We start from the raw sequence: 26591 nt of genomic DNA on the forward strand, positions 1-26591 counted from the left end.
TAACAGGGGTTAATAACTATGGCCTACTACTCGTTTTCATAAAGTTTTATTGGAACAGACATGGTATTTTCTATGGCTGCTTTTGTGCTACAACAGCAGAGTTGAATAGTTGTGACAGAGACTGTATGGCTTGCAAAGACTAAAACATTTACTATCTAGTCCTTTACAGAAAGAGTTTGCTCACCTTTACACTAGAGCATAGAAATCTATCCATATCCACCTAGGGGAACTTAAACAAGTTACTTAACCTTTATAAATCTCCATTTCCTTATCTGAAAAAAATGGACCTGAAAATAACACTACCTTAAAGGATTGTTAGGAGGATTAAATGGATATTTCAGGGACAATGTTTAGCAATGTCTAGCCTATGATCAAATAAAGGTTAATTGTTTTTTATTTTGTTATTATTAATAATTCTAAATTATGCCATCCCTTACATGGCTATTAGCGTTACCTTTTCAAAACACGAAATATGTCATTTCCTTCTTTATAAACCTTCAATGGTTCCCTTCTGCCTATAGAATAATGTCAAAATTCCTTACCACAGCACTTGAAACTTTCCATGATTTGCTCCAACTTATCTTTGGAAGCTCACACTTTCCCATGAGCCTTATTCTTCACCCATCTCTCCCTTTCCTCTGGTTCTATCCTACAAATATATTTAAATTTACCCATCTTAAAAAATGCTTCCCTTGTCCCTCTCCCTAAAATATGATCCTAATACACTCTTTGCACTTGTGACCAAACTTTAAGGTTACATACACTATCTACATATCTTTAACCTTCCTTCGTTTCTAAATTCATTATAACCTGTCTTCTGCCCACATTACTCTTTTGTAACTTTCCTTACTGTGGAAGATTCAGAGTTTTATTTATCTCTGTATTTCTAGCACCTAGTATAGTACCTTGCACACAGTAAGGAAGCTCTCAGTAAAGATTTGTTGAAAGGCATGAATGATTTTTATGACCTGGAAACTTAAGTTAAAGCTCCTCCCTGAGCTGGAAGACTTCATTTACTTACTGAAAATTATCCTTCTAGGATCCGCTAAAATTTCATCTTCTCTACAACGATCTCCAGGATGCCCTCAGTAAACATTAGTACTCTTTCTCTCTCTTCCTGCCCCCCAGTACTGCTAACATCCTTCTTTGAAAGATTGCTCATTAGCATAAGTGAAGTAGTCCAGGGTGTGGAGTCAGACTACTTGGATTTGAATCCTGGCTCTGCCACTTACTGATGACCTCTCTGTATTTCAGGGTTTTCCACATGCAAAATGGGAATGTTAATATTACCTAACCTATATGGTTATTGTGAAGATAAAATGAGACAACTTGAGCTCCTGGAACATAGTAAGCACTAGAGAATGTTAGCTATTCTTCTCTTAACCTTTCTGACTTTTTCTCCAGACTGGAATATAAGAAAGGTTTTTAAGAGTACAGATCTCATCTAACTTATTTCTATATACAGTGCCTGACATACAATGCTTTGCACGTTAAGATGCTAAACAAGCATTTCTTGAATGAAAAAGCAGTAATCACCAAATTAGCTTCACAATGTAAACTCGTTTTATAAGAAAGAACATTCAGAGGCAGGTACAAGGCTGGAAAGCCAAGAGGTGTTTACTTTATTTAATCAAATATTTATATAGAAGCTAGGCAATAGGATTCTACTAGCAAAACAATGGCTACATTCTAAAGTTATGGATCTCCTAGAAGCTGAAAGTATTTGGTTTGGGTGTGATACACCCTTGCTTCCCTTCCCCCCAGATCCACCATCACTATGACCACATCATCCACAGAGATGTCACAGACGACACATTCAGGCAGGCACTGGCTTCATGTGACAGTCTTCCCCACTTCCTACTCACATCGCCACATCACAGTGGTGTCGCACAATTCTACCGTTATGTGAAACTTTTCTGCCAGACCTCCTCAACCTCACTTCTTTTCCAGCACCACACTTCCTACTCACACTTCCTACTCTCATCACCACATCACAGTGGTGTCGCACAATTCTACCTCTATGTGAAACTTTTCTGCCAGGCCTCCTCACCCTCACTTCCTCTCCACCACCACCATGTCGAAAATGGTGTTACAGAGCTGGCAAGCTGAGACAGGCATTAGCTTTATATTGGAAGAAGAGCTTGAGCAGAGTTAATCATTCCAGTTGCTATAAACAGAATATACTTTAAAAGGGAAATATTACTCATCCTTAACAGGGAAGTGATTTATGCCTAGAAAAGCATTTAATATCAACAATAAGTTTTTACTGAAATTTTTATTGCTTCTTTAATCAAAATCTAAACTGTGGCTGAAGCTTAAAATCACTTTTGGTAAGAGACAGGATCTAAAAAAAGTTACATTCTGATTGATTCTTATTCTCCACTACCACCACCCAAAATCATGCAAGATAAAATTACTTAGCTGGGGAAGGGAGCACTTTCTTAATGGATATGCTTGAGAGTGAGTGATTGATTACTCAACTTTGTTATTCTTAATTTCATATTACACACACATTCACGTTGCTTTTGATTTTTTAGACCAGTGCTTCCTAAATTTTAGTGTGGAAACAGATCACCTAGAAATCATGTAAACTGCAGACTTAGATTCTATAGGTCAGGGGGGACTTGAAATTCTGAATTTCTAAAAGCTCCCAGGTGATGCTAATGCTGCGTGGTCTATGGACTTATATGTTGAGTGGCAAGGCTCAGTGTAGACCAAGGATAGCTAGCTGATCACTACTCTAAAGTTAGTAAGACTACAACAGGAAACTCCCAACTCTGATACTACTGGTAAGCTAGACTTTGACCAGAGACTTTGGCTCCCTCTAAGTAGAAGTAATTTTGACCGAGCATGCTTCTGAATTACCAAGGCACTCCATCAACACCACACTGCTACAGCATCATCATTTTCTACCTTTAACTGTTTTATAATATGCCTTATATCTCCCCTACTAGACTATAAGCTTTTTTTTTTTAAATAAATTTATTTATTTATTTATTATTTTTAGCTGTGTTGGGTCTTCGTTTCTGCGCGAGGGCTTTCTCTAGTTGCGGCGAGCGGGGGCCACTCTTATTGCGGTGCGCAGGCCTCTCACCATCGCGGCCTCTCTCGTTGCGGAGCACAGGCTCCAGACGCGCAGGCTCAGTAGTTGTGGCTCACGGGCCCAGTTGCTCCGCGGCATGTGGGATCTTCCCAGACCAGGGCTCGAACCCGTGTCCCCTGCATTGGCAGGCAGACTCTCAACCACTGCGCCACCAGGGAAGCCCGACTATAAGCTTCTTAATAGCATTCTCTTGCCTGGCATATGACAGTATATAAACACTTGCTGGATAATTTAAAACACAACTCTGACCACTCAAAAATTACTGAGTGCCACTGTGTGCCAGGCACTGGTAATGATCATAATAATTATGATAACAACTAACTCAAAGCGCGTTTACCATTGTTCTAAGCACTTTATGTTATATTCATCGTTGTAATAAATTTATTCATTTATTTATTTTTGGCTGTGTTGGGTCTTTGTTGCTGCACATGGGCTTTCTCTAGCTGCGGCGAGCGGTGGCTACTCTTTGCCTCGGTGCGCTGTCTTCTCATTGCGGTGGCTTCTTTTGCTGTGAAGCACGGGCTCTAGATGCGCGGACTTCAGTAGTTGTGGCACACAGGCTCAGTAGTTGTGGCACACGGGCTTAGTTGCTCTGTGGCACGTGGGATCTTCCCGGACCAGGGTTCGAACCCGTGTCCCCTGCATTGGCAGGCGTATTCTTAACCACTGTGCCACCAGTTAAGTCCTACGCTGTATTCATTTAATTCTCACGATAACCCAATGAAGTAACATTTTTATTAACCTAATCATATAGATGAAGAAACAGGCTCAGAGAAATTAAGTAACTTGCCCAAAGTCATAACAGCTAATAAGTGGCAGAGCCAGGAGTCAAACCTAAACAGTGGGTTCCAAAGTCTGTGCTCTCTCTTTTTTTTGGCCGCACCACGTGTCATGCGGGATCTTAGTTCCCCAAACGGGGCAAACCCGCATCCTGCAATGGAAGCGCGGAGTTTTAACCACTGGACCACTAGGGAATTCCCAAAGTCTGTGCTCTTTTTTTTTTTTCCCAAAGTCTGTGCTCTTAACCACAATGTTATATTACCTCTCCATATAGTTATAAAAAGGATATAGGGGCTTCCCTGGTGGCGCAGTGGTTGAGAATCTGCCTGCCAATGCAGGGGACACGGGTTCGAGCCCTGGTCTGGGAAGACCCCACATGCTGCGGAGTGACTAGGCCCGTGAGCCACAATTGCTGAGCCTGCGCGTCTGGAGCCTGTGCTCCGCAAAAAGAGAGGCCGCGATAATGAGAGACCCGCGCACCGCGATGAAGAGTGGCCCCCACTTGCCGCAACTAGAGAAAGCCCTCACACAGAAACGAAGACCCAACACAGCCATAAATAAATAAATAAATAAATAAATAATTTTTTAAAAAAAAGGATATAAAAAGATTAAGACACAACCCCTCCACTTAAGAAGCTATTGGCTACTCAAAAAATTGTGGCAGCTCACAGCCCCTGATCAAAGTCCAAATTCTTTAGCGTGTTATTCAAGAGTCTGAATGATCTGACCCCAACCTCTCTTACCTTATCTATTACATCGACCTGCATTCTCTACATTTTAGTTATATAACCTGCCTCTCCTAAATATGTCCTGAATTCTCCCACTTCCACTTTCATTTTGTTGCTAGAATGAGTCCACTTTTCTAATCAAAATTAATCTCTCTCTTCCCTATACACTCATATCACTCCATTTAAACTTCTATTGTAACACTTATCAGGCCTGCCTTCTACATGTTTTAGCTATGTCCACCTCTTCCACTCAATCAGAGGATTCTTGAAGGCAGGGATGTTATGTATGGAAGGGAATGGCTACTTGTTCACTTCCTTTTTCCTCCTGAAGTAGACTACATTTCCTAGTTGGTTAAGACCATAACACTGAGTTCTGGCCAGCGGTATAGGGGCAGAAGGGATGATTTCCAGGCCTGTCCCATTAAAAACCTCAACACTGTCCTCCATACTTTCTTCCTTCATCTGCCAGCAGATGCAGAAGACCCAGTAGTGGAAACTGAGGCCCTGTCCTAGGTTAAAAAGAGCTCCCCTTCAACCTCCACGCAACATGCACTGGACTGGAACATGAGTAAGAAGCAAGCTTTTGTGTCTCTATATATACTTTAAACACTGCCTTGTTCATAGTTACTGCTCAGTAAATATTTACTGAATTCAATTAAAAGTTAAAATTCTTATTCCAAGGCAGGACCTTTCAAGGCCCTACTATTAGCCAGCAGTCTCCAAAACTGGGGAATGAGCAAGACTGAAGTATGGAAAGAAAATTAGAATTTTTACTTTTTTTTAATATGAAAAAGAGAAATTAAGTTTTACTAATATTTAATAAGGGTTGATCGTAGCACCTGGGGATGTGCTCAAAAATGTTTTCCTAATGGGATACTATGGTAGACAGAAGATATCCAAAGATGTCCATGTCCTAATCCCTAGAACCTGTGAATATGTTGTTAGTAGGCAAGTAGAATAAATTAAACTGCAGATGGAATTAAGACTGCTAATCAGCTCACTTTAAATTAGGGTGATCATCCTGGATTAGCAAAGTGGGTGCAATGTAATCACAAGAGGTATTCAAAGGTGGAAGAGGGAGGCAGAAGAGTCAGTATCAGAGGGATACAATGTGAAAAAGACTCAACTGGTCTTGGCTGGCTTTGAAGATGGAAGGGGACTACAAGCCAAGGAATGCAAAACAGACTCTAGAAGCTGAAAAAAGTAAGAAAATAGATTCTCCCCTAGAGCCTCCAGAAAGGAACATAGCCCTCCTTGAATTTAGCCCAGTAAGACCCATCAGACTTCTGACCTACAGAACTATAAGATAATACTTTTGTGTTGTTTTAAGCCATTAGGTTTGTGGCAATTTGCTACAGCAGCCATAGAAAACTAATAATAGATACATAATCAAAAAAATTTATGGGTCACTATTCTATGTTATAATGCTCACAGATCTATGACAGACTTTGGGATTTGACTCTTTCTAAACAAGCATAAGGAAAATAATAATGTTATTATGTTCCTTCGTGGCATTTACATCCAGTGGGTCAAATATTTATTGAACTCTCAGTTATGTATAAAGCTCAGAGTTAAACATTAAAGTTTAAATGTTATCCCTTCTCAAAAGTTTATTACCTAAACAGAAGAATGAGGGAGAGGTGTGATTACAGTCTAAAACACATCTACCTATCCTCATTCTGAAAAACAAAACACTGACACTACTATCAGACTTGGACCTCTTCAATTCTGCATAATAGGACCTAGTAAGAGGTCTGTGGCCATTGTATCAAAGCTGTCAAGAAAATTACTACTTATTGCTCACCTACAATATACCTGGAAACTGTGCTAGGTGCTTTATAGGTACTACCTGAGATGAAATTACCCCCATTTTAACATCTAGGAAAATGAGGTTCAGAGTATTTAAGTGACTTGACAAAGATTAGAGGAGGTACTGGAATCTGGATCTATTAGGCTCCAAAGCCTATGCTTTGTTCTGTGACAATCAGTATGGAAGAAAAAGGCCAGTGGTTCAATAATAATTTCATTTTTGATTCATAAAAAACTATCTATCTGTAAACTAATGAAAATCTTACTGGTTAGTTTTATAAGCCTTTCTACTGCCAACTTTGAGCAATAAAAGCACCATCCATATTGTAAGAGTTCTTCTGACCTGTACTGGTCTTTCCAGAAAAATGTCTGACTCCAAAGTTTGGTAAAAAAACAATTAAGAGGCCTGAAATAAACCTATACTAAAATATTAAAATGTGGGGCCTCCCTGGGGGCGCAGTGGTTGAGAATCCGCCTGCCAATGCAGGGGACACAGGTTCGAGCCCTGGTCCGGGAAGATCCCACGTGTCACGGAGCAACTAAACCCGTGCGCCACAACTACTGAGCCTGCGCTCTAGAGCCCGCGAGCCACAACTACTGAGCCCGTGTGCTACAACTAATGAAGCCCGCGCACCTAGAACCCGTGCTCTGCAACAGGAGAAGCCACCGCAATGAGAAGCCTGCGCACCACAACGAAGAGTAGCCCCTGCTCGCCATAACTAGAGAAAGCCTGTGCGCAGCAACGAAGACCCAACGCAGCCATAAATTAATTAATTAAGTAAGTAATTAATTAAAAGATAATAATAAAAAAATAAAATGAACTGCTTTGTATTTTACTCCCAAATAAAGCAAAGATACCAACGCTCTCTTAGACTAGAAAAAATTACCAATAACCAAAAAGGAGAAGAGAGGGAAATTGCTCAGAACTCAAGTCCCAAAAGAGCTATGAATTTAGATCCATTAAAAAAAGGAGTACTATCCTTGGGTAAGGCTTGCTGCAGTTCAAACGTGTTTTAGAGGTATTACATCATGGAAAACTGGTTGTGCGAGGTCATAGATATGAAAACTCATAAGGAAAACTCAGCTGAACAGACATTAACCACCAGAGCCTCACATCAGGTGACACTAAGCAGAGCTGGTTCAGTCTGGCTTTCTCTTTTCTCTCCATGGTTTTTATAGTCCAATTTTAAGATAGCTAAAGGCAGAATAAACATTCCACAGCCATCACTAGATCATGTCAATAGCACTATATATAATAACAAAAGGACAAATCAAGTTCACGGTCAAATTTTACTTTTTCTTAGTGAAACAATACAAATATCTAAAAAGTTTAAATTAGATCTGCTTGCTTATAAATATTAAACCAGTTTAATAAATATAAAAATATCCTAGATTTCTGAGAGAAAAATATCCTCTATCTTGAATAACAACTGAAAGTAAAATGAGACTAAGAATGAATTCATTCTGTATTTTCTTTATTTCATAGAAAATTTTAAACCACATTGCTCAAAACTGCCATGCAAGCAGCAAAATACCAAGTCTCCTGACAAAGGCAGAACTATTAATACATATATGTGCAGTGACTTTAAATGTTCCCAAAATGCTTTTTTTTTTAAATCCAGGAAGTTCAGAAGAGAACTAAAATCCACAAACCCAAGTATATAGATTGTCTCCCCAAGCACTGAAAAAGCTTCTTCCCCCTTCCCAAATTTATCCTTTAGTCTACAATTACTCATAAACTCACACCAAAATAGCAAAATATAAACACAAACTTCAAATTCTGTGAGCATACTTCTGAAACACTCTCCCAATGATTTATTTCTTCCCCAATTCAATCCAGCAAGCATGTATCAAGTAAATACTAAGTGCAAGGTTTGTACTCTCCATAGATTAACAAAACACTTAAATTTTTTTTTTACGGCCTGTCACATATGTACTAAGCACAGTGCCTGGCAATGAGGATCAAGTGGGGGCCATAGAAATAAACATGATGGTTCCTTCTTTAAGGAGTTCACAAATAATGATAATAGTAGATAACATTTACTGAGCACTTATAATGTGTCAGACACTGTTCTAAATACTTTATAGGAATTACCTCATTTAATCCTTATGAAGACATTATGTAATAGGTACTATTACTCTCTCCGTTTTACAGATAATAAAACTGAAGACAGATTAAGTGGCTTCCCCCAGGTCACACAACTAGCAAACGGCAGTCAGGACTGGATCCTTAACTCTTTTTTTTTGCTTAACACGTTATCTGTTTATTGTTGTTTGGATCCTTAACGCTTAAGCTTTATGCTATACAGCCTTATTATATGATGCTTCAGATGATTATAATAATAGCAGCATCAATAATAAAAATAATAGCTAAGATTTAGTGTCTTGCATTGTGATAAGTTCTTTTTTTAAAAAATAAATTTATTTACTTTATTTTTGACTGCGTCGGGTCTTCGTTGCTGCGCGCAGGCTTTCTCTAGTGGTGGTGAGCGGGGGCTACTCTTCCTTGTGGTGAGGTGGCTTCTCTTGTGGAGCACGGGCTGTAGGTGCACGTGCTTCAGTAGTTGTGGTGCACGGGCTCTAGAGGGCAAGCTCAGTAGTTGTGGCGCATGGGCTTAGTTGCTCTAGCAGCATGTGGGATCTTCCCCGACCAGGGCTTGAACCTGTGTTCTCTGCAGTGGCAGGCGGATTCTTAACCACTGCGCCACCAGGGAAGCCCCGTGATAAGTTCTTTATGTATGTTATTTCATTTAATCCTCCCAGTGAAACCGAGCAGGACCCTGTGGGGCTCCTTGGCACAGAAGCCTTTCAAACATTTGCTGATCTGGGAAGGGAGAGGATGCAGAGACAAGGGAGGAGTAGTCAAGAAACAAAGTGCAGGGGACTTCCCCGGTGGTCCAGTGGTAAAGAATCATGCAGGGGACGCAGGTTCGATCTCTGGTTGGGAAACTAAATCCCCACATACCGCGGAGCAACTAAGCCTGCACGCCTCAACTAGAGAGCCCCTGTACCACAACTAAGACCCAATGCAGCCAAAAATAAAAAATAAATAAAAATAAAAATAAAAAAAAACAAGATATTCGTTAAAAGAAAAGAAACAAAGTGCAGTGTTGCTGCCCGAGAACAAGACGGTCCTGCTGCGACAATGTCGTCTCAGTACAGCAGCCACTGGCCCCAGACAACAACAACTGTGAGGAAGGTGAACAGTCTCTGCCCCAACCAGCCGGCCTCAGCAGTTCCTGGGTGGAGCTCCCCATGAACAGCAGCAACGCCAATGACAATGGCAATGGGAAAAATGGGGGGCTAGAACATGTACCCTCCTCATCCTCTATCCACAATGGAGATATGGAAGATTCTTCTGGATGCACAACATGAATCTGGACAGAGTAGTTCAAGAGGCAGTTCTCACTGAGATAGTCCTTCCCCACAAGAAGTTGGGCAGATCATGTTTGATGTGGAAATGCACACCAGCAGGGACCATAGCTCTCAGACAGAAAAAGAAATTGCAGAAGGAGAGAAAGAAGTGGATTCTTTGAAGAAAATCGTAGACTGGGTATCCGATTGGTTCAGTAGACCTGAAAACGTTCCACCTAAGGAGTTCCACTTCAGGCACCCTAAACATTCCATTTCCTTAAGCATGAGGAAAAGTGGAGCCATGAAAAAAGGGGGGATTTTCTCTGCAGAATTTCTTAAGGTGTTCATTCCATCTTTCTTCCTCTCCCATGTTTTGGCTTTGGGGCTAGGCATCTACACTGGAAAACAACTAAGCACACCTTCTGCCAGTACCTACTGAGGGAAAAGAAGAGCCCCTGGGAAAGAGTGTGACTTGTCAAGTGGTGTACTGTCACAGTAGTTTATTTGAACTTGAGACCATTGTAAGCATGACCCAACCTACACTCTATTTTTACATATCCAAGTTCCAGTAACTCTCAAATCCAGTATTTTATTCAAACTCTGTTAAGGCATTTTACTAACCTCATTCCCTTTTTGGCCCGTAAAACACTTTAGAATTTCCTAACAGAGTTTACTGTTGTTTAGAAATTTGCAAGGGCTTCTTTTCTGCAAATGCCACCAGCAGATTATTTTTAATTTTGTCAACAATGCTGTTGTCTCCTTTTAGTACCATCAGACTTAGACCTGCATCATTCATGGTATAAATTTTACTCTTGCAAGATAACGCCCATCTTTCTCTTAAAATGAAACCAGGTTAGCAAATGATATAAAAGCTTTATTGTTTTGTTTTTCAAGACAAAGGCAAGCTTCTCTAAGCTTGAATTTACAGTTATTAAAAAAGAAAACAAAAACAAACAAACAAAATAAGACACTAGAAAAAAATACCCTGGGCAATAAAAAATTATTTTAAACCAAAAAAAAAAGAGAGAAAAACAAAGTGCAGCCTTGGGGCAGGGCCCTGGTTCCACCTCAAGGGATACACATAACAATATCTTTGAGCTCTTCTACATAACTAAAACCCCCAACAAATGGAAAACCTTAGCATTCTTCATTCCAGAGAAGATCACAGTTCGATTAACCTCAAGAAGCTCATCAGGAGACCACCTAGGCCAGATTAAAGGCATGCAGGCCCTGCACACACCCTGATTCTTATCAGCAACCCCGCCCTTGAACCACTGCTATAAAACTCCTCACCAAATCTCCCCAGGCTGGGACACACAGTTTTTCAGGGCACAAGCCCGCTGTGTCCCCCTTTGCCTGGCAAAGCAATAAAGCTATTCCTTTTCACTTCACCCAAAACTCTGTCTCTGAGATTCAATTTGGCACCAGTGCAGGGAGGCCAAGTTTTCGGCATCACCATCAACCTGGTACAGTAGTACTATTATTATTCTCTACTTCACAGATGAGAAAACTGAGATTACAGAGGTTACATAACTTACCTAAGGTCCCCTAACTACTAAGAGACACAACCATCATGAACCTCTCCTCTGAATTCCAGACTTGTTTACCCAACTGTCAACTTGATATCTCCTGATCTCCCGTCCCCAAACCTGTCCCCTATTCAGTCTTCCCCAATGTAGTTACTGGCAATTCAATTCTCCCAGTCATTCAAGTCAAAAACCTAAATAAGAGGGCTTCCCTGGTGGCGCAGTGGTGGAGAATCTGCCTGCTAATGCAGGGGACACGGGTTCAAGCCCTGGTCTGGGAAGATCCCACATGCCGCGGAGCAACTGGGCCCGTGAGCCACAACTACTGAGCCTGCATGTCTGGAGCCTGTGCTCCGCAACAGGAGAGGCCGCGATAGTGAGAGGCCCGCGCACCACGATGAAGAGTGGCCCCCACTTGCCGCTACTAGAGAAAGCCCTCGCGCAGAAACGAAGACCCAACACAGCCAAAAATAATAAATAAATAAATAAAATAAAATAAAAAAACCTAAATAAGAGTCACTCTAGATTCCTGCTTCCTTGTGCTAATATCCCACACCCAATCCATTAGGAAATTCTATTGCCTCTACTTTCAAAAATATCCAGAATCCAATTACTTCTTTCCACCTACACTGCTACCCATAGTCCAAGCTCTCTCTAGATGACTGCAATTGCCTCCAAACTTAATTTTCCTCAGTTATAATTTACAAAGCTTCAAATAGGTATATAATGAAAATAGAACCCAGGGCTGCCCATATCACCACTGAATCCTACTCCCCTGATAAGTAACAATTCTTTTACTGTTTCTTCTATTTACCAACACAGCTCTAGCTAACTAACATACTTATACTGCTATTTCTGACCTTCTACTGACTTTCCAGTGTGGAAGCTGAGGGTTCCACCCTCTTAAATTACTTCCTTTCCAATATTGGGTAAAAGACAATTTTGGGTAAAATCAATATTTAGGAGAAACAAAAACTCAGCATTTACATCATTATGACTGATTATAATCACTACTAAGCCAAGTAATATATTATGATTACATTTTATTTCTTGCACAATTTTTAATGTTTTGCCTAATTTTTCATGTGCTCAGTTACTATATGCCTACCATTAATTCTTCCCAAAGCCTCCAAGAGAATTGTAAAATTCTTCTGAATATGAATGTCTACCATGTCAAACACATCTGGAAATCCATGAATTCTTTCCTTAAACCCCACTCCTCAACATTTCTCCTGGAGTTCTTGATCCCCCCGCTCCAGTTTGGACTGCTTATTCTCTAGACTGTTGTCCAGCAGTCACCCTGGGTCTTGCTATCACCCTTCTTTCCAGATCTTACACATTCCTTTTTATTTTTACTTAGTTGTTTTGTTTACCCCCTTGTTTTTGATAGGACACATCCTCCAGAAGCTTCAAAAGAAAAGGCTCATGAGAGGCAAAGTTTTCAAAATGTTGCATGTCTGAAAATGTCTTTACTCTCATGCCTGACTGGTAGTTTGACTGGATATAGAATTCTAAGTAGGAAATAATTTTCTCTCAGAAAGCATTGTTCCATCGGTAGAGCTTCCAGAGCTGGTGTTGAGAAGTCTGATACCATTTTAATTTTCAGTCTTTTATATGGCATCTCGTTCCCCCCCACCCCCACCCATGGAAGTGCTTAGAATCTTATTTTTATTGCCCATATTATAAAATTTCATAATCATATGCTCTGGGGTGGGTCTTTTTTTTCATTCATTGTGCTGGGCACTTGGTAGGACCTTTCACTTTGGAAGTTCATGCTCTTCAGTTGTAGAAAATGTTCTTGTATTAGTCAAAAACAGACTTCCTAGATTGATCCTTTAATTTTCTTATCTTTTCTCTCTTATTTTCCATCTTTGGCTTTTCTCCATTAATGGATGATCTCCTCACTTTTATCTCCTTGGCCTTCTAGTCAAATGGTTTAAATAAAACCATAAGTAAATAATCATAGAGAACCATATATAAATAATTATATTTTAAAATTTCCAAGAATCTTTGAGAATCTTTGTGGTTCTCTAATTATTACTATTTTATAGTATACCATTCTTGTTTCATAGATGCAGCTCCTTCTCTAACCTCTCCTGGAAGGATATATATTTAGAAGATAGTAATTAGAAGGTTTTTTGGTAGTTACATTTTAAAGTTTTCTTCTTTTACTTGGGGCTCTTCAATTTCTCCAAATCCACCGATTTCCTGGCAGGTGGTGGGGGTGTGGGTGGGAGGCAGATGATTCCTACCTGCTTAAGAGCCATGTGATAGAAGAGGACTAGAAGTCTCAAGAGCCTCACCATTCAGTATGCAGACAATCCCTTCATCTCCCTCTTCTCAGTATAACATTCCTTCCCCATCTGCTGTCATTTTAGATGCTTACCAAGTATGAAGGTAGGTAAGCATTCTAACATTCTGGTTCAATTTTTTCCCCAAAATAAAAATTCATTTCTTGTCGGGGTGGGTGAGACTTAACTGATTAGTTGCAAAGAATGGGGATGGTGACTTTTAGGCCCAGTTATCCCTGAAAAGACTTTCAATAGTCCTCCTATTTTCAGCCCAAGCCTGACATCCACCTTCAGATCCAGAGGTGAACTGTAAGTTTTGTAGGTTTCTGTGATGCAAACTGGCTTGCTTCTATGTAGTACCTGCTTCTATAGATACTATTTTATAGGCACTGGAAATATTGGGTTGGCTAAAAAGTTCATTCGGGTTTTCCATAAGATGTTACAGAAAAACCCGAACGAACTTTTTAGCTAACCCAATACAGTGGTGAACATTATAAAGTTCTACCCTCAGGGAGCTCACCCTACCCTGGAGGCTATAAACAATAAGTAAACAAATGAATAAATAAGATATTTTCAAAGATGATAAGAACTATAAAGACAAAGCAGAATGAGGGGATAAATAGTGATATTGGATGGCTATTTTAGACAGGCTAGTCAACAGAAGTCTCTATGAGGAGGGGATATCTCAGAAGAAGCATGCCAAATGATTCTGGGATAAAGACGTTACTATAGGAAATGGGAAAAGAAGGTACAAAGACTCTGAAGTAGGAAAGAGGTTGGTGTATTTGAGAAACAAAAAGGTCAGTAAGGGTGGTGGTTAGGATGGTGTAAGCTACAGGAAGAGTGATCAGAAATAAGGTCAGAGAGGCAGGCAGGACAAATTAAGGCCTTGTACATCGAAGCCCAGAGTTTAGATTTCATTTCAAGGGTGACAAAAAGTCACAGAAGGAAATTCAGCAGTGGGGGATGGTATGATCTGATTTACCTTTTTAAAGTTCAATCTGGCTACCATTGGGCAAGAGGGGAACTGAACTAGGATGCTGGCTTGTGGAGGTAGTAAGTAGTAGGCAGACAGGGCATATTTTAAAGATAATGCTAAACTACTTGAAGGTTTGAAGTAGGGTGTAAAGGAAAGATATTAAGGATGACACCTAGGTTTTTGGCCGAAGTAACAGGTGAATGGCAATTCCATTTGCTGAGATGGGAGAGGTCTAGAAAGTAAAAAATGGGGGCGGGGTAGGAAAACGATCAACAGGGGTCCATAATATGTACTCAGTAAATGGTAGCCACTGTTCATATTAAAAATCATCTTCCATTATATGTCAATTATATCTCAATAAATTTTTTAAAAATCACCTTCTTTCTGGGGTTGTACTACTTCACTCTCCACAGATGATGACATAAACAGTACTGAAGCTTATTCCACATTTTATTTTACAGAAACTTTCTGGTTATATGAAATTAGAACTTAGACTCAATTCCTAAGTCATTAGACTTTCTACCTTAGTACAGAGAAGAGAAAACAATATTAAGACCCCCCCTTACCAATATGCTAGTATTATAAAATTTGCTTTGAGGGCTATATCGACACTCTTTCACCTAGTTACTCACTAGGATTACAATGATAAAATCAAAAAGATGCACTTTAATCCATCGTTTTTATTTATTTATTTATTTAAAATACTTCTTTAAAATTTATTTATTTGGCTGAGCCGGGTCTTAGTTAAGGCATATGGGATCTTCGTTGCAACACACAGGGTCTTTTAGTTGCAACACGTGGAATCTTTAGTTGCGGCATGTGGGATCTAGTTCTCTGACCAGGGATTGAACCTGGGCCCCCTGCATTGGAAGCACAGAGTCTTAACCACTGGACCACCAGGGAAGTCCCAATCCATCATTTTTTTTTTTTTTTAATTTAGTTTTGGCTGTGTTGGGTCTTCGTTTCTGTGTGAGGGCTTTCTCTAGTTGCGGCGAGCGGGGGCCACTCTTCATCGCGGTGCACGGGCCTCTCACTATCGCGGCCTCTCTTGTTGTGGAGCACAGGCTCCAGACGCGCAAGCTCAGTAGTTGTGGCTCACGGGCCCAGTTGCTCCGCGGCATGTGGGATCTTCCCAGACTAGGGCTCGAACCCGTGTCCCCTGCATTAGCAGGCAGATTCTCAACCACTGCGCCACCAGGGAAGCCCCCAATCCATCATTTTTAAATGCTTCCCATTTATTCTGAACAGCACACACACAGACACAGACACACACACACACACACACACACACACATACTCTGAGATAATATATTTTTCAAGCCTGATCATTTAAAAATTATTCAAGGACTTCTCTGGTGGTGCAGTGGTTAAGACTCTGTGCTTCCAATGCAGGGGGCCTGGGTTCAATCCCTGGTCAGAGAACTAGATCCCACATGCATGCTGCAACTGAGACTGCATGCTGCAACTAAGAGTCCACATGCAGCAACAAAGATCCCATGTGCCATAACTAAGACCCAGGGCAGCCAAATAAATAAATAAATATTTTAAAAATAAAATAAAATAAAAAATAAAAATTATTCAACATTAACTCATTGTGATTTCTAACCTGGTCCATTCCCCTCTTTTAACAAAAGGAGAAACCAAAGCCCAGAGGTCAAATAACTTGTCCAAGAGAACACAATTAGGAAATCATGGAGTGGTGTTAAGTGCATAAGAGGAATATTTGAAGATAAGGCTGAAAAAACAGATCAGACATTAGCTGTCAGCCTAAAGAATTTTTGACTCAATTCTGAAATAAATGGGAGCCACAAAAGGTTTTTAAGAAATAAGCTATACAATTAGAGCTATGTATCAGGAAGAGTGAAAAGGTGGGCAAAAAGATAGGAAAAATAACTCACTCCAGGCAAAAGTGAAGAGGACTGAACTACAGATGCATAAAGGAAGGAACAGATGCAAAAGTCTTTGAAGATTTAGAATCAAAGAGCTTAGCTTCTGATTAGAAGCAAGGAATAAAAGGAATAACCAAAGATGACTTTGGGATTTTCATAATGGGTAACTGGAAAGAGTGCTCTCTTAATAGCTGAGAGTGGGAAAATACCCTGCCGTATCCTCATAGCATTAGCGGATATTAATCTGTTTCTTAGATGTACAGTTTGCTTCCTCAGGAGACTGTTTGGAAGACAGCCCTCTACTTCTCTTCTATTCACCATGATATTACCTAGCACAGGGCTGGACTGAGTAGTTCCAAACAAATATTTGGTTATTTGAAAGCATATTCTTCATTTTAACAAAATGGCAATCATATTGTTGCAAATGGATTCTGAAGGGAAGCTCAAACAATTGTGAAAAAAATTGATAGATAGGAAAATAAATTCAGAATGGGGCCTAAAGAAAAGTAAGCATGAGAATGTGAACAAGGAGTCTAAAAGAAATATTAAATTTCTCATGGCATGAAGAATAACAAAGAGGTATGAGAACAAATCTTGGTACAGGTCCTCAAAAAGGCCATTGGGGAGTGGAAGTGAGCAAGGCATGGTATTGGGTTACAGATCTTGAGCATAAGACTTCCTGGCATAAACAACCTTATTCACAAGAGGCCCAAACTATCAGTCCCTGCACTCAACAAAGCACTTCATTGTTCTTTTTTTTTAACTGATAAATTAGAGCAACTGATGATAAAACAACCAATCTTAACTGTATCCATGTATTAAAAAAAATACATACACACAAACAAAATATACACACCTACTTGCCTCTATGACTCATCAGGCCCACTCCTTTCCTTCCAACTAGAAATCTTAGGAGGGAGAAAGATAAAAGGAAAAGAGGAAGTAGGGAGGTTGGGGTCAAGAAAAAGAGAGAAATAAAACTGCAAAAAATCAGCTCACTCACTCCTGCTGGGCACAAAATAGCTGTGCCAGCAGAGGACCAAGCCATGCCCAGAGGATTAGATGCCCACCATCTGGCAGGTCATGCAGATACCCTTTTTTCCCAAGTAGGCTTTCAAAATCACTAATGCAGCAATTTTCAACGTTTTCTTTGTTTTTAAGTGGAGATCTTTTCTTCAAAATTCTTATATGGAAGTTCAATATAAAACAGATACAAAGTGAAGCTACTCTGGCTGGATGAAGCAAAAATGGAAACCGAAAGCCTCATCTGCTCAGCAACCTCCCTCCTGGGGTCAAGCCCCTGAGGAGGCATATCTGTGAAAATCCTAGGGTTCCAAGAGATGGATTCGTCCCAATTTAAATCTTATAATCTCAGTATGAGGGAAAACTTTGGTTCATACTTCTGCCTCAGCTTTTGCACCTATAAAAACTAACTAACCTATGCTAACAGCTTGAAAACAGACTAAGAGCCATACTAGCAAACAGTAACAAAAAATTTGAATTATAAAAAATATAAAGTATTAACAATAAATTTCTAAGACAACTTGAAAAGCATTTAGGGAATAAAAATTCTAAGAATTTTGAGACTGGAACATAGTTATGCGTAGTTGATATTTAAGGCATCCTAGGGAAGTATAAAAAATGCTTCTACTGCTATAGTACTCCTCTGGGTAACAAAAGCCAAGAGGACTCTGCTTGCTCTAGGCCCCTGGTAGGATAATTTCCTTTTGTTGTATTCAAAACATACAATGAAAGTAAAGACACAAAAACTTGAAAGATATAAACAACTAGAACTTCTTTAAAAAGGTAATCCATGTCCATGCTTTTAACTGAACTATATTTGAGACAGATGGCTTATGCAGAACAAAAAAAGTCACCATCAGAGTGCAAACCCACCATGGTTAACAATAATCATAATAATTTTCATGCTTACTGTGGATTATAACAGATCCATAGGCTTTACGTACATTATCTCATTTGTTGGTTTATTGTGAAGATCAAGATAGAATTAACACTACCTTTTACATATTAGAAAACTTAGCTGACAGCAAAGAATATGATTTTTTGTATAAAAGGGAACGGTGTGTCATTCCTGAGCAAAAGAGATAGGCTAAGAAAGTAGATCAAGGTGACATCAGAATAGGAATGGTATTCATCACACCACCACATTTCCAGGCTGAAACACATATATATTTAGTGAAACAAGAGCAAAGATGTACATGGACTGTAGGCCAGGATGTCCAATATAGTAGCCACTAAGCTTCATGGGGTAATTTAAATTTAGTTCGGTGTTTGTACTAGCCACATTTCAATGCTTATTAGCCACATGTGGCTATTGGACAGCACAGATAAAGAACACTTCCATCATTTCAGAAAGTTCTATTCTATTCAACAGCATTACTCTAGCAGAAAACCCTTGAATGTATCAAAAACAGCTGCAGGACCTCCCTGGTGGTCCACGGGTAAGACTCTGCGCTCCCAATGCAGGGGGCCCAGGTTCGATCCCTGATCAGGGAACTAGATCCCTCATGCATGCTGCAAAAAAAATTAAAAACAGACCCCGCATGCCGCAATGAAGATCCTGAGTGCCGCAACTAAGATCCAGGGCAGCCAAAATAAATAAATGAATAAATTTTAAAAAAAACAACAAAAAACAGCAGCAGACCCTCAACAAATGCTTGGTGAGTGAATGAATGATAAAAGACAGACGGGATGCAATGAGACATTTAAAAAACTAGCCAGAGGAAAAGAAACTAAAAATAATAGCTAACATTTACTGGGCACTTAACACAAGCCAGGTGCTTTATATGGACTAAATTAATCCTCAATAACAACTCTATGAGGGATTTACTGTAATTTACCTCATTATAGATGGGAAAACTAAGGATCTCAGAGGTTAAGTAACTTTCCCAAGATCCACAATTTGAATCCAGGCAGCTTGATCTAGAATCTAGAGCCTCCGTTTTTAATCATTATACTATACTATTCTACTTCTTATATAACAATTATATTTTAATTTTTATTTTTTTTTAGATTTTTTTGACGTGGACCATTTTTAAAGTCTTTATTGAATTTGTTAAATATTGCTTCTGTTTCATATTTTGGTTTTTTGGCCATGAGGCATGTAGGATCTTACCTCCACGACCAGGGATTGAACCTGCACCCCCTGCATTGGAAGGCGAAGTCTTAACCACTGGATCACAAGGGAAGTCCCTATAACAACTATATTTTTAAATTTTGCTGTCATGGAATAAAATTTGTTTAAAGTCAATCTTCCCATGCAATCACCAGTCAAGTTCATAGTGAAGAGAATAAAAAAAACAGAAGTGGTGAATAAAAAAGATGGGCAGGAGCTTCCCTGGTGGCGCAGTGGTTGAGAGTCTGCCTGCCAGTGAAGGGGACACGGGTTCGAGCCCTGGGCTGGGAGGAACCCACATGCCGCGGAGCAACTGGGCCCGTGAGCCACAATTGCTGAGCCTGCGCGTCTGGAGCCTGTGCTCCGCAACGAGAGAGGCCGCGATGGTGAGAGGCCCGCGCAGCGCGGTGAAGGGTGGCCCCCGCTCACAGCAACTGGGGAAAGCCCTCGCACAGAAACAAAGACCCAACACAGCCAAAAATGAAATAAAATAAATAAATAAATTTAAAAAAAAAAACGGATGGGCAGGAAATACACCAAATGTTAACACTAGTTTGATCCCTAGATGCTGAGATTAAGGAAAATTTTTATTTTCTGGTTTTTGCTAATTCTATTTTCTAAATGTTCCACAGTGATGCTGTATCCCTTCTGCAATAATAATAAAACAATAAAAATACTACTTTTTAAACAAGATGAAAATATAATCAGCTTAAGAATTCCTAAGCAGGGACTTCCCTGGTGGCGCAGTAGTTAAGAATCCGCCTGCCAATGCAGGGGACACGGGTTTGAACCCTGGTCCAGGAAGATCCCACATGCCACAGAGCAACTAAGCCCATGCACCACAACTACTGAGCCTACGCTCTAGAACCCGTGAGCCACAACTACTGAGCCCACGTGCCACAACTACTGAAGCCCACATGCCTAGAGCCCGTGCTCCACAACAAGAGAAGCCACCACAATGAGAAGCCTGCGCACCACAACGAAGAGTAGCCCCTGCTCACCACAACTAGAGAAAGCCTGTGCGCAGAAACGAAGACCCAACGCAGCAAAAAATAAATAAATAAATTTATTTTTTAAAACAATTCCTAAGCAGAACATCAAATCAGGACTCAACCATCTCACTCTCAAACACTGTAGATGTCCCCTAACTGATCTCTTGGCCACCAGTCTCCCCAACACTAAACCACTCCACATTTGCCACCAGTTACCCTCTGTCATCTAGTCCCTGCTCAGAATCCAATACACAAAGCATAAAATAAAATATTCTTGGCTTTATGCAAAACATTTCTGAATAGTCTGGCCCAATTCTACCTTTCCACGTTTATCTACCAGTACTATCCCATCAAATCCTCTAGGAGAGGCATGATAGAAAGTTCTTCTAGAAGCATGGTAGAAAGAGCCCAGACCTCAGAGTCACAGACCTCAGCCAACACATAATCTCTTGGCCTCAGTTTCTTCAATGGAGAATAGTTGTGAAGATTAAATCCTTTAATAGGTAAAGCATGCAGCATACGACAAAGACTTCAAGAAATGGTGGTTTTCTCATTGTTATTATTAGTCAAAAAAAAATTTTTTTTTCAATCTGAAAGCAGTCACTGTTAATTAACTGACCAGATCACAAAAATAGTCGTAATAGGTATCTTAGTTCATCCTTCTAACAAGCTGTTGATCTGGTCTTCCCTGTTGCCAGCAACTCCACCTTCTACAAAACGGATGGTCTTTTTCTTCATTCCACCTCACGGAGAAGATAATTTGAAGGGTCACAGGAAGTTGTTTGCTTCTTTGAAGCATTTTCCAACAGTATAGGTCTCATAAATCAGATCCTCCATGTAGATAATGCCATATTTACCAAGAGATCAGGCAATCAACGTATTATCTGTCAGGGCAATTTGCTTCTTGTTGATTTTGCCATAACCACACCTGAATTCATTTATTGAGTTCAGGTTTGGTTACCCCCACTAAATATATGGTTCCACAGTCCTCAGCATGTTAAATAGAGCCTTGTTGATCTTAACAAAGGTGCCATTGAAGACTTGGCAAAGGTAAGAAGCTGTAACGTCTTTCAGACCTTTGGGCTCACACCACTGATACCTCTGATCCTGATGACAGATGCCAATTTGGGTTCCACAGGTGCAAAGAAGTTGCCAGCTTTTCTTACCATCCTAGCCATTAGAATCTCAGTTCTGTACATCTGCCTATACTCTTTGTGATAGCGCTTAGCTTCTTCATAGACAAGCTTCATCCTTGCCTTTTGAAGCATCTTTTGGGCAAACTTCTTTCCCAGGCACTTGGTCTTCAGCTCTGCAAAATTCCTTTACTTTTACTTAAGGGTTTCTGGCACAGCAGGAACATTATTTTTCTCCTCTTCCGCACCTTCCATAGCCAAATGGGTTTGTAATCCACTGACTCCTCAAAAAGCTTTGCGCTTTTACCTCTGTGCTTTATTATTATTATTTTGCTCCTGAGTTCCTTCCCTATCTTCTAAAATCCTATTAAAATTCAAGTTCCAGGGACTTCCCTGGTGGTCCAATGGTAAACAATCCTCCTTGGGACTTCCCCGGTCATGCAGTGCTTAAGAATCTGCCTGCCAATGCAGGGGACACAGGTTCGAGCCCTGGTCTGGGAAGATACCACATGCCGCGGAGCAACTAAGCCCAGGCACCACAACTACTGAGCCTGCGCTCTAGAGCCTGCGAGCCACAACTACTGAGCCCACGTGCTACAACTACTGAAGCCTGTGCGCCTAGAACCCGTGCTCTGCAACAAGATAAGCCACTGCAATGAGGAGCCAGCACACCGCAACAAAGAGTAGCCCCTGCTCGCCACAACTAGAGAAAGCCCGCGCGCAGCAATGAAGACCCAATGCAGCCAAAAAAATAAAATAAGTGTTCTCCTTAAACTGAGACTAAATCCTAGTCTTTAAAACAAACAACCAAAAAGAATCTGCCTTACAATGCAGGGGACGCGGGTTCGATCCCTGGTCAGGGAACTAAGATACCACATGCCATGGGGCAACTAAGCCCGTGCACCACAACTACTGTGCTCGTGTGCCTCAACTAGAGAGCCTGCGTGCCGCAAACTACAGAATCCATGTGCTCTGGAACCCGCGCACCACAGCTACAGAGCCCACGCGTCCTGGAGCCTGTGCGCCACAACTAGAGAGAAGCCCATGAGCTGCAAGGAAGATCCCACGTGCTGCAACTAAGATCCGATGCAGCCAAAAATAAAATAAAATAATAAATCTTCAAAAAAAAATTCAAGTTCCAGGTTGAGTCAACCTCCTCCAAGAAAGCTTTGCTGACTCTGCCAAGCTAATATGATCTCCAACTCCTTTGAACTTCTATATCACTTAAGAGTTTACCCAAGCGGTAGCGTCCTGGCTGATTTTATTAGTTCTCTTTTCATGTATGTAAGTCCTAGATCTCCAATTAGAGTGCAAATTCCTTGCTAGCAGACATTCCATTTTACATATACCTTTTTGATGTCTGACATCACTAGGCATACACTAGATGCTCAAAAAATTATTAATATGATTTGTGGGTAGGGAAAAAAGTCATAATAAAATTACTGGGACTTCCCCGGTGGCACAGTGGTTAAGAATCTGCCTGCTAATGCAGGCGACATGGGTTCGATCCCTGCTCCGGGAAGATCCCACATGCCACGGAGCAACTAAGCCCATGCACCACAACTACTGAGCCTGCGCTCTAGAGCCCACGAACCACAACTACTGAGCCCGTGCACCACAACTACTGAAGCCCACGTGCCTAGAGCCCATGCTCCGCAACAAGAGAAGCCACCGCAATGAGAAGCCTGCGTACCGCAGCAAAGAGTAGCCCTAGCTCACCACAACTATAGAAAGCCCATGCACAGCAATGAGGACCCAACACAGCCAAAATTAATAAAATAAATAAATTTATTTTTAAAATAAATAAATAAATAAAATTACTGGCTGAACGTTTTTGTAGTGGACTAGGAAGCCAATAATTCTATACAAAGGTATAAAGTTTCAAGTAAGCAGTATAATCTAATTCCATAATTTTCTACCACTGACCACACATGTAAGTCATACTTAAGTTATATGATTTCTCTTTAGTCCAATATAAATATTAGCCTTAAGCAACCCTAAGTAAATTGCACTTTTAACTTTTCCAACTCTCTTACACAGATGCCTTACTTTAATATATATTGACTTAAATTTTCTTATTTGGTTTCATTTAGAAATACACTCACCTCACTAAAAAGTCAAGATAGGGACTTCCCTGGTGGCGCAATGGTTAAGAATCCTCCTGCCAATGCAGGGGACACAGGTTGGAGCCGGGGTCTGGGAAGATCCCACATGCCGCGGAGCAACTAAGCCCTTGCGCCACAACTACTGAGCCTGCACTCTACAGCCTGCATGCCTAGAGCCCGTGCTCCGCAACAAGAGAAGCCACCGCAATGAGAAGCCCGCGCACCGCAACGAAGAGTAGCCCCTACTCACCGCAACCAGAGAAAGCCTGCGCACGGCAAAGAGGACCCAATGCAGCCAAAATAAATAAATAAATTTATTTTTTTTAAAAAGTCAAGATAGAGTGAGAAAGATTCATATACAGTAACCCCTTGGTATCTGCAGGGCATTGGTTCTAGGACCACCCCACCCCCTACCCTGTGAGGATACCAAAATCCACAGATGCCCAAGTTCCTTATATAAAAAGGCATAGTATTCACATATAACTACACACGTGCATATACTCCCATATACTTTAAATCATCTCTAGGTTACTTACAATACCTAATACAATGTAAATGTTATACAAGTAGTTGTAAATACAATGTAAATGCTATGTAAACAGTTGCTAGGCACAGCAAATTCAAGTATTGCTTTTTGGAACTTTCTGGAATTTTTTTCCCAAATATTTTCAGGCTGTGATTGGTTGAATCTGTGGATGCAGAACCTGCCGATATGGAGAGCTGACTGTACTGATTACTAGAAAGTAATGATTATATAACCTTATTATACATACGAATAATTCTCCTTTAAAAAGGTAAACTATGTCTCCTCAAGTGAGTGCTAACAGTTAAGAGTAGATAGCCTGGGACTTCCCTGGTGGTGCAGTGGTTAAGAATCCACCTACCAGTGCAGGGGACACGCGTTCGAGCCCTGGTCTGGGAAGATCCCACATGCCATGGAGCAACTAAGCCTGTGTGCCACAACTGCTGAGCCTGTGCTCTGGAGCCTGTGAGCCACAATTACTGAGCCCATGCGCCTAGAGCCCGTGCTCCACAACAAGAGAAGCCACCGCAATGAGAAGCCCACGCACCACAACGAAGAGTAGCCCCTGCTCACAACTAGAGAAAGCCCGCATGCAGCAATGAAGACCCTACGTAGCCAAAATAAAATATAAATAAATTAATTAATTAAAAAAAAAAAGTAGATAGCCTGGGGGCATAATTTTATTTTTATTTTCACTGATTTAATTATGATTCCTCCTAAACCAATTTAAGAAAATTAAATAACCACTAAAATCATCTCTCTTGGATAAATTACTAATTCAGCAATAGGTAACAACTGTTCTAATGAGCTGCTACTAAGAGTAAAGCAATTTGAGAGACATAAGGAAGTTGCCTTATTTTTTAAAAATATTTTATTTATTTATTTGTTTGTTTGTTTATCTGGCTGCGCTGGGTCTTAGTTGCGGCACGCGGGATCTTTTAGTTGCGGCATGTGGGATCTTTTAGCTGTGGCATGCAAACTCTTAGTTGTGGCATGTGGGATCTAGTTCCCTGACCAGGGATCAAACCCGGGTCCCCTGCATTAGGGGTGTGGAGTCTTAGCCACTGGACCACCAGGGAAGTCGAAAGTTGCCCTATTAAATGCAGTTAATTACCAGAAAATTAAGTCTCAGTAGGTAGAAAAAGACCTAGAGCACAGCTAAATCCCAGCAAGACAGATTTAGCATGAAATCTTGAATCCCTCTTTTCAGCTTTTAATACTATTCTAACAAGTCTCCAATAATGTTTCGGCTTTCTCACTGATCCCCAGAAGGAAGGAAAAGCCATTACCTAAGGATGTTGGGATGGGAGAGTCTATTCATGAGCTGCACTTCTTTCAGCATGTTTGCACGGTTACTGCTCAACGTGTTCATCTTAAGAGCCATCACCTGGCCAGAAGCTCGGTGGCGCACCTAGAAAATAAAATGGGACAAAAAAAGAGGCTCAAGGGCGGCAGCTAAATATGAGGTCAAAGCCTCCACGTGTAGAACATGCCAAGATGTTTTACTGCCAATTTAGATAAAATAGACATGGTAAGGGATGTTTTTCTATAAACTCTGATTACATTAGGGTCTCACTTCCATTAACAAAGACAGATTTATTCCATCGAAGACCAAAATTGTTTCACATTAAGCTGGCTAGAAACACATTGTTAATAATACCTCAAGAAATCATGTCTTTAAAATTTTTTAAAAATACCTTAGGAAAAAATGGGGAAAATTTATTAGGTTGGTTTCTTAAGGCCAACATTGCTGAGTCTCAGCAAACTGAAAGGAAAAAGTCTCTTTTGTGGAATTTTAATTGTGCACAGAAAAGATTCATGCATAAGCCTTATATAACACATAATGAACGATAAAACTGTCTTTATAGGACACTAAACCCACATCCTCAAAATCTCCCCCAAGCACCATAAAATGTATATCTATAAGAAAAAAACGCATTGCATGTTAAATATAGAAAGAAGGCAGTGAATCCTTTGGAGCTAATACTGTAGTAACCCAACACAAAGTACCTTATAATTATTTATACACACTCAAGTCAGATATAAAAAACATGAGCCACACCACTCACACTATTACCCATATGCACAGAGCAAAGTCTACTTCTAAAACATTCATTCTCTGTAGATTCAATCTATTTTACATGTAAAAATATTATTTTATAATTTCAATGCACACTCAACAGGTTTAAAAAAAAACACAATACTTGCAAGAAAATTAACTATGTTTTCAGCCTCTAAATCTG

General features: G+C 40.4%; 1 protein-coding gene and 2 pseudogenes across 1 annotated transcript in view; 1 reads left to right on the top strand and 2 right to left on the bottom strand.

The window, feature by feature from the left end:
* Nucleotides 1-26591, bottom strand: part of TESK2 (testis associated actin remodelling kinase 2) — a 111830-nt gene that overhangs the window by 50932 nt on the left and 34307 nt on the right. The window contains exon 2 of the mRNA XM_036854759.1: nucleotides 25638-25759. Coding sequence (XP_036710654.1) covers nucleotides 25638-25759 — 122 coding nt within the window. The remainder of the gene's footprint in view (nucleotides 1-25637; nucleotides 25760-26591) is intronic.
* Nucleotides 9623-10431, top strand: LOC118896722 (annotated as a pseudogene).
* On the bottom strand, nucleotides 21242-21975 carry LOC118899788 (annotated as a pseudogene).

This window comes from Balaenoptera musculus, chromosome 1 (assembly GCF_009873245.2).
Source record: "Balaenoptera musculus isolate JJ_BM4_2016_0621 chromosome 1, mBalMus1.pri.v3, whole genome shotgun sequence".
NCBI classification, from domain to species: domain Eukaryota; kingdom Metazoa; phylum Chordata; class Mammalia; order Artiodactyla; family Balaenopteridae; genus Balaenoptera; species Balaenoptera musculus.